Source organism: Medicago sativa, chromosome 5 (assembly GCF_051527215.1).
Source record: "Medicago sativa cultivar Bolivia chromosome 5, Bolivia_mono, whole genome shotgun sequence".
In the NCBI taxonomy this organism is placed as follows: domain Eukaryota; kingdom Viridiplantae; phylum Streptophyta; class Magnoliopsida; order Fabales; family Fabaceae; genus Medicago; species Medicago sativa.
This window is the reverse complement of record NC_140753.1, coordinates 5,059,880-5,068,862: the sequence shown is the minus strand read 5'-3', so window position 1 is coordinate 5,068,862 and position 8,983 is coordinate 5,059,880. Positions and strand designations below refer to the sequence as shown.

The window sequence follows — 8,983 nt, the reverse complement described above, 5'->3', positions numbered from 1 at the left end:
CGTTTATTCAAACTTGAAAAAAGTTCTCTCACTTCGTTAATGCAATTGAATACGTATTAAAGCCTAATCAAGTCGGTCAACATTCCTATACACTAATTGCTAATCAGAAATAACTAATTCCCCTACACTTATTGCTAATCATAAATAATATAAACATCCCTTAGAAAGCGGCAATTGAAAATGTTTCACACATACATTTTTTACTGTTTCACGCATACACTAATTCCTATCACATTATTCTACTGACATTTCAATGTTTCACGCATGCATATTTTTACACTATAATGTGCTATCCGATATAGAGTGATAGGAAGATATGCGTTTCAAGGTGAAAATTCCCTCGAATTTTACCACTAAAGTATGCACTAATCACTCTACCAATTACTACCTATTAAAAGCAATTATGACCTACTTATTTCAAATATTAACACGTATCAAGGTTGATTCGATTTTGAATATGAATTATTACGTATTGTTAATGGCAATTAAGAACGTAGTTAATGGCTTAAAAATGTCGTTAATGACAATTTAAAACTTTTAAGTCGCATATTTTTGTATAGGAATTACTTTTAATTGCTTTTATGCATTATGCACCAATCACTCTACCAATTACTACCTATTAAAAGCAATTAACTACGTACTTATTTCAAAAATTAACACGTATCAAGGTTGATTTGATTTTGAATAGTAATTATTACGTATTGTTAATGGCAATTAAGAACGTAGTTAATGGCTTGAAAACGTCTTTAATGACAATTAAAAACTTGAAAGTTGAATATTTTCGTATAGGAATTACTTTTAATTGCTTTTATGCATTATGCACCAATCACTCTACCAATTACTACCTATTAAAAGCAATTAACTACGTACTTATTTCAAAAATTAACACGTATCAAGGTTGATTCGATTTTGAATAGTAATTATTACGTACTGTTAAAGGCAATTAAGAATGTAGTTATTGGCTTGAAAACGTCGTTAATGACAATTAAAAACATGAAAGTCGAATATTTTCGTATAGGAATTACTTTTAATTGCTTTTATGCATTTCACCCTCCGGTCACTATTATAAGCAAAAATCAACATTTTGGATTCATACATTTAATGATGTATGTGGTCTATAATAAAGACCACATACATCATTAAATGAATGAATCTACAATATTGTTTTTTGCTTATAATAGTGACCGGAGGGTGTATGCACTAACCACTCTACCAATTATTACCTATTAAAAGCAATTATGACGTACTTATTTCAAAAAATAACACGTATCAAGGTTGATTCGATTTTGAATAGTAATTATGACGTAGTGTTAATGGCAATCAAGAACGTAGTTAATGGCAATCAAAAACTTTTGAATAGTAATTATTACCCATAGAAAACTATGATTAATAATCACATTTGAAACTAACGAAGAGAATTGCCAATTACCTATTTAAATACCACTTAGTTGTGAAAATACAGCCATTCTCGACTTTAAGCAAAATCAAGCAAATATAACTCTTTCTTGCACTTGCTAATATGGCAAACATTTTCACCCCCATTTCAGCTGTGACAGGTGGAAAGAAGGATTTGAAGTTGATTGTCTGTGTTGCTCATATATGGCTGATCCGTGATAAGGAAAATCCAGACGATATCATCTTGATGAACATGATATTGGTTGATGAGAAGGTATATTATATAAATCGATTGTATAAATAAATGATCCTTTTTTCAAGTTGCCACTACGATAACATATACTATGGTTTATGTTAATGACATGTTATTTTTTGTTTAGCGAGGACGGATCCATGCCATTGTTCATAAGTTCCTGGTGTCAACGATTCAAGGAATGGTTGAAGAAGGAGGAACATATAAGATAGAGAATGTCATGATAGGAGTTAATGAGGGGAATTACAAACTCTTGCCACACAAGCACAAACTTAATATGGAATTGGTGTAAGGCTTGGATCAAGTTTCAAAGGAGTCAATTTTTGTTTGTTTTATTTGTAATGACTATTAACAAGAGTTACTTTAAGAGATGGGTTGAATACGTAAAAAAAAAAGGTTGATGATAACCAATGATGAATGTGAAAATACTAATGTCACTTCAAATGTCGTTTTTATAGTATTTCATAATGTATGATATCTAATGTAAAATGTACGATTTTCAAACTATATATTAATGTCAAGATGATATGATTAATGTAATACATTCTTATCATGTGAATATTTCATATATTTTTTTGTTATTATGATATAACTTATTCGTACATATTTTAGTCGGTGGGACCCGTGCGGAGCACGGGTCGATGGTCTAGTTATTTTTAAAGAAAATTTAGATAATATATATTTTGGACTTTTATATTGTAACAGACTATACTTATATTTTTCATTAATATTAACAATATAACAAATATAATTTTACTTGTAAAAAAAAAAACAAATATAATTTTAATTATGATCTTTTTGAATTGTATACGCAAAATTTACATAGTCATTTTTTTTTGGGTACAAACATAGTCAAATTTATTGAAGGGTATAATTGAAAGTGAAAAGGCGAGTCCAAAAACACAGTCTTAAGTTTTTTTTTTTTATATATAAATAATATAGTAAATATATATAAATAATATAGTAAATCAATACTAGGTGCGGTCCACAGACCCACGGGTCTAAAAGATTAAACCCAATACCCAAACCAAACTTTACGGGTTGATTCAGATTAGACCCGTGTGGTTTGGGTGATTAACACGCTGGATCGGTTTAGGTCATCGGGTTTGCGGGTCTACCCGCACAATGAAAACAGGTAAATATATGCATAATTGGCAGAACATTCGAGAACCCCAACCCCAGACCCTAGTAGAACTCTCTAGTTAACAACTAATTACTCCTATAATATAACCTAACCCACTCTCTCTCTATCGGCTCTTCACTTCAATTTTCTTTTCAATTCTTCACTCTCCCCCAATCAACATCAACAAAGTAAACCCCTTTCTTCTTCTTCTTCCTATCGCAAAATCCCCAAAACCCTTTCGATTTCAACTCCGATCCATCCATGGCCGACGAAGCTAAAGCCAAAGGCAACGCTGCATTCTCCTCCGGCGATTTCGCAACCGCCATCCGTCACTTCTCAGATGCCATCAATCTTTCCCCCACCAACCACGTCCTGTATTCCAACCGATCCGCTGCTCACGCTTCTCTCCAGAATTACACTGACGCTTTAACCGATGCAAAGAAAACCGTCGAACTCAAACCTGATTGGTCAAAGGGTTACAGCCGTCTCGGTGCCGCTCATCTCGGTCTTTCTCAATACGACGAAGCTGTTTCAGCTTACAAGAAAGGGTTAGAAATTGATCCTAATAATGAACCCTTGAAATCAGGTTTAGCCGATGCTCAAAAAGCCGCGGCTGGGAATTTTTCTAGGCCTCGTTCTGCGCCGGGTGCTAATCCGTTTGGTGATGCTTTTTCTGGACCGGAGATGTGGGCGAAACTTACTGCTGATCCTACAACTAGGGTTTATCTTCAGCAACCTGATTTTGTCAAGATGATGCAAGATATTCAAAAGGATCCCAATAATTTGAATTTGTATTTGAAGGATCAAAGAGTTATGCAAGCTTTTGGGGTTTTGCTTAATGTAAAGATTGGAAGAGGTGGTGATGATGTGGATATGCCTGATATGCCATCCAGTTCGGAGAGGAAGAGAGCTGCTGAACCTGAGGTGGCAAAGCAGGCGGAGGTTGAGCCTGAGCCGGAACCGGAGCCAATGGAGGAGGTGGCTGATGAGGAGAAGGAAGTGAAGCAGAGGAAGGCTGAGGCGCAGAAGGAGAAGGAGGCTGGTAATGCTGCGTATAAGAAGAAGGATTTTGATACCGCGATTCAGCATTATTCGAAAGCTTTGGAATTGGATGATGAGGATGTTTCCTTCCTCACTAACCGTGCTGCTGTATACTTGGAAATGGGAAAGGTATGAATTTTCCTATGTATATGTTTTTGACAAATATTTATCTACATGTATGCGTGTGTGTATATATGTATGTATGCATTGTGTTCCTATTGTTTGCTAATTACGCATTGTTCTATCTGAATTTAGTCTAGTTTCATTGCTAAGGTTATTTATTTGACTATAATTTTACTGCTTACTTGCTTAGTTATAGACTATAGTATATGGTCTAACTGTGCTATCTCGATGCAAAGGGGCAGTGTTTTTTAGTTTGACCCCATAGGTGAAATGTGTTAAATTTAGCCTGTTCTACTTTTTTCATAGGTGAAAAGGTGTTTAACTTGGTCTGTTGTGTACTTGTACTCAAAACTTGTCCTTTTAACTATTTCCAATTAAACCCCATGACAATTCCATTGAATTGATGTACTATCAAGTATATGAACCAAATTGAAAAGGCTATTATGTATTAGCCATGAAAATACATTATTTTGTTTTTTATGTGGGACAAGTATATTGATTTGTTCCTGGTACTTGGAAGTGGTGATAATACATCTTATTGTTAGACAGAACTATTGTTTTATGGAAGCTGGAAATTATCTCCCAAGTGTGTGATTAAACATACTTTTGTTTGTGGGTGATGCGTTGATATCTATGATGCTCTCAATTTATAGAGTGGGGCTTTACGCCTTATTTGAGAGAATGTTTGGGATTAATATATTTTTAATTTTGTGCGTATTATAATGATATAAGTATTGGATTTGAAGAATTTATCAAACTAAAGAAAAATTAACTGCCCATTTGAGTTAGGGGGACTATCCTTTCTACCATTTTCATTTCCTCCCTTTTATCCAAAGCCTTCTCTTCCCCTTCTCTCATAATCTCTCGAACAGACCCTTAGGCTTTAATTGGGAGTTTATAGGAGAATGAAGGAGAGAGTTTTTTGGATAAAAGAAGTAAATGGGAAGTTGTGACTGACTAGCCTCCTCACCTTGCATGACATATTTTTCTTCAATAGACTGAAACCCTAAAATATGCGGTAACTTAAAAATGCACTGGGAGAGGACTTTGAAGGGTGTTTTAGAGGATTTTGAATAAATTTTTAAATCCATTATTTTCTTTATTAGACTTTCAAAATGAAAAAAATATCGTCCATAAGATTTTCATTTTGATCCCTCAATACTCTCCTAGAAAAAGTGAAGATGCTCCTATTCTCTACCCCCTTCGCCCCAAAGCCCTCCTCCGTCCCCTCCCTCTCTCCAGTCTCCCATTCAAAGCCTTAAGGTTACCTTGGTACTGAAGGTTGTCTTTGGTTTATTATCATGAACTGCATGTCTTAGAAATTCTGTAATCCTGGAATCTAATCACACTGGAGTTAAATGACCCTTTAACAACCCCAATAATATTTTCAAGACTGCTGAGAATTTAGGATTTTATGTAGTTATGCCATTATATGCAAAATACTCTGATTTTCCAGCAGAGTATTTGGCATCCTCCAATAGTATTAGATATTTATGAAGTGTAAGTCTTGAGATCTATAATTATACCTGCTTATTGCACTTAGCATCCAAAACATAACAGCGGTTTTGTTGTTAAAGCTTGTTTCAGTGTTTGATGGTTACAGAACTTGGTCAAATTTTACTATGGTTTGAGTGTTTAAATAGGATTAGGAAGATTTCCTAGTGTTTGAATAGGATTAGGAAGAGAAAAATCTAAGGGTTTTTTAAAGTTAAGTCAAGGGACACTTCTTACCTGTAATGTATTTTGATAAATATTCCTTGAATCTTTTCAGTATGAGGATTGCATAAAAGATTGTGATAAGGCTGTTGAAAGAGGACGAGAGCTAAGAGCAGACTACAAGATGATAGCAAGAGCTTTGACAAGGAAAGGAACTGCCATGGGTAAAACGGCAAAATGCTCTAAAGATTATGAACCCGTCATTGAGACTTACCAAAAAGCGCTTACAGAGCACCGTAACCCAGACACCCTGAAGAAACTCAATGAAGCTGAGAAGGCCAAGAAAGAACTAGAACAACAAGAATACTTCGATCCAAATTTGGCTGATGAGGAGAGAGAAAAAGGTACTATCTCTTGGTCTGATCTTCCAGGCTCTTCATTTCCTGCAAGCATCCTTCTCCTAGCCTCTATTTCCACATTATTGTTTTGACTCAATCTTATTTGTAGACTGTGTTAATGTATGAAAACCTTGTCTTGCAGGGAATGAATACTTTAAGCAGCAGAAGTATCCTGAAGCTATTAAGCATTACACAGAGTCTATAAAAAGAAACCCGAAAAATCCTAAGGTAATAATACTCTTTGCATTCAGGTCGTCCTTATGGTTATGCTATCTGAATCCTAACATGTTCGAATACTCCATTTCTTTCAGGCTTATAGTAACAGAGCTGCATGTTACACAAAACTGGGGGCAATGCCTGAAGGTTTAAAGGATGCAGAGAAGTGTATTGAGCTTGATCCGACCTTCACCAAGGGTTATACCCGGAAGGGTGCGGTTCAGTTTTTCATGAAAGAATATGAAAAGGCTTTGGAAACATATCAGGAAGGGTTGAAACATGATGCAAACAACCAGGAATTGCTTGAAGGGGTTCGAAGGTACATATCATAGTGGTTAAAATCCCTGCAATGTGTTTAATACTTCCAGTTTCCCTTTTTGGCTGCAAATCATGTTTAACCATGTATATCCATTTCAGTTGTGTGAGGCAAATTAATAGAACCAGTCGTGGAGATGTAACTCCTGAAGAGTTGAAGGAGAGACAGGTTTGTCATATAGTGCCAAAATCTTTGCATTCAGAGATTATAATTTAAATATATATAATAATATATGCTGTATTTTGAATATTTTTTAGGCTAAGGCAATGGCAGATCCAGAGATTCAGAACATCCTTCAAGACCCTGTTATGAGACAGGTTTGCTTTTTCCTTGGCTTCATTGTGTATAATGTGCCACAGTAATAAGATGTGGTTATAATGGTTGGCTTTGTATGCAGGTATTGGTTGATTTCCAGGATAATCCTAAGGCTGCACAGGAACATACCAAGAACCCGGGTGTGATGGACAAGATCCAAAAGCTGATCAGTGCCGGAATTGTCCAGATGAAGTAAATTGATGGAAGATGACAGTCTTGCGAAAAAGCAATTGACTATTATTCCTATTGTGACTTTGATTTGATATTGGAATAGATTGGATTGGAAGTACAATAGTTGGGAAATTTTGACTTGTTTTGGTTTTGTTTTCGTGTATTTGTAGAATTTTCAATAACTCAAGTATTCATTTTTGCATAGTAATCGATGTCGTGTGCATGCTTTCAATTGGTTATGTATTAGTTTAATGACTTCAATCTAAATCTAGAAAATCGTTTTCTTTGAGTAGAGAAGAGGTACTTGAGCTAGATTGTGTTGTTTGGTACTAGTGCGTTTTGATTTGTACAATGCAGTAACAGGCAATACGAGTCTCTGTAGGCCTAATGCGCATTTCTCTTTGAAAGAAAAGGTTCATTACTTAGAAATTAGGTGTAATGTTGTGGACGTCTGTTGAATAAACGAAAACGGGGAAAGTGGAATATGACAATTTCGAGCTGCTTGCTATCAGAGTTGAATCTAAGTGTGTTAATAGAGATATCAAGCTCATAATCCAAAAAATGAAAATAGAGATGTCAAGCTTATAATAAAAAAAAAACCATCAAGCTCGTTGACCATGAGTTTAAAGGCTGCAACTATTGAACAATTCAGTCAGATAAGGAGTTTTGCCTTGCCGATTCTGGCAAGTTCATAAAGGAGTTTTGCTGATTCTGGCAAGTTCATATTGTCAAATTCAATTACGTGGTTGAACTTAAGTGTTTAATGAATTCATTAGGTCTAATTTCTATTACTTTGGCTGGATTATTTGTAACGGCATATATTTACAATACCGCCGTGGTGATCAGTTGGATATTTGATTTAAGTAACATTTCTCTTGTTTATTGACCTTCCATTTCTTTGTTTTAATACTAATTTACGGTAGATCAAATTAACACTTTTGATTCTAGTTATTGGCACGGGAAGAGGTGATAAAGATCAGAGATCCAATAAAATATCTGTGTTTTAGAGCGTTGAGTTAAACTACAAATTATTTATACTCTCTTTCATCCTGAGTTGGGGGTTAAAAAAGTCAAATCTACTTGGAATACGATAACATAAATCAACATCTGCAACTTTACACTGTTTTAGAGAGCTCGAGTTATACTACGAATTTAAAGGGAAGAAATGCATGAAAAAAATTCAGTAGAGCACAAAGCAATCTTATTTTGCTACTTAAACGTGAGTGTAATGAAAAATCAAATTTTGTTAGTCGCAGGAATCCGTTAATTATACTTGTAGTTTTTATTTTTATTTTTTTGCTTTCGCACCGGTTTCCGACCCACCAAAGGTGGGCGACTAATCCGGCTCGTGCGCAGAGGCATGCGCACTGGCCAAGCGTTGTTCCCCCTGGGAATCGAACCCAGTATTCCCCGGGTACGTCCTTGGAAGGAGCTCCTTGCCACTGGAGCCCAAACAACTTGGTTACTTGCAGGGCGGATCCAAACTTTAGGCACATGTGGAGCTAAAATTTTAAAGAAACAATAATGTAAACTATATTAAAAATAAGTAATAATATTGTTTGATACAATACATTACAATGAAAATCGTCTTATATCCATTTGGTGAAAATGAGCTAAAATGACAACGTCTTCTATCCATTTGTTGAAAATGAACTAAAATGACATCATTGCTAATTGTTAAAAGAACATCTCTTTCTATATATAAGTTACAAGACTTTAGCCACTGATCATCCATTTTGTTACATAAGTTACTCTTCACAACTTTCATATATGAAAAAACACGTTCAACACTTGCAGTTGCTACCGGCAAGAGCAAAGCCAACTTCAAAAGTTTATAAACCATAACAAATATGTTGTACTTATTTGTTTCCACAAGTTTTGCACAAAGATTTGAAAGCCCTTTCAACTTAGCAAATTTTCGGTCAGATCGAACATCTGTAACATAGTTCTTAAGTTGAGTGCGTAACGCCACTTTC

The 8,983-nt window shown here is 35.1% G+C and overlaps 2 protein-coding genes across 2 annotated transcripts; both read left to right on the top strand.

Annotated features, from left to right (window-relative positions):
* The first annotated feature begins 1,519 nt into the window (after positions 1–1,519).
* LOC146919399 (uncharacterized) lies at positions 1,520–1,940 on the top strand. The gene is made up of 2 exons (XM_085711031.1): positions 1,520–1,657; positions 1,776–1,940. Exons 1-2 carry the CDS (start codon positions 1,520–1,522, stop codon positions 1,938–1,940), a joined length of 303 nt encoding a protein of 100 aa, XP_085567157.1.
* Positions 1,941–2,900: 960 nt separating this feature from the next.
* Positions 2,901–7,239, top strand: HOP2 (stress-inducible protein). Its single transcript, XM_085712751.1, has 7 exons — positions 2,901–3,941; positions 5,707–5,995; positions 6,132–6,217; positions 6,301–6,524; positions 6,623–6,689; positions 6,779–6,838; positions 6,919–7,239. Exons 1-7 carry the CDS (start codon positions 3,033–3,035, stop codon positions 7,030–7,032), a joined length of 1,749 nt encoding a protein of 582 aa, XP_085568877.1. The 5' UTR covers positions 2,901–3,032; the 3' UTR covers positions 7,033–7,239.
* The last annotated feature ends 1,744 nt before the right edge of the window (positions 7,240–8,983 follow it).

Coding starts and splice junctions, on each gene's coding strand:
- LOC146919399 (XM_085711031.1), top strand. CDS start 1,520: ATGGCAAACATTTTCACCCCCATTTCAGCTGTGACAGGTGGAAAGAAG. Junction 1,658..1,775: donor TCTTGATGAACATGATATTG/GTTGATGAGAAG, acceptor TTTTTTGTTTAG/CGAGGACGGATCCATGCCAT.
- HOP2 (XM_085712751.1), top strand. CDS start 3,033: ATGGCCGACGAAGCTAAAGCCAAAGGCAACGCTGCATTCTCCTCCGGC. Junction 3,942..5,706: donor TATACTTGGAAATGGGAAAG/GTATGAATTTTC, acceptor GAATCTTTTCAG/TATGAGGATTGCATAAAAGA. Junction 6,690..6,778: donor AAGAGTTGAAGGAGAGACAG/GTTTGTCATATA, acceptor AATATTTTTTAG/GCTAAGGCAATGGCAGATCC.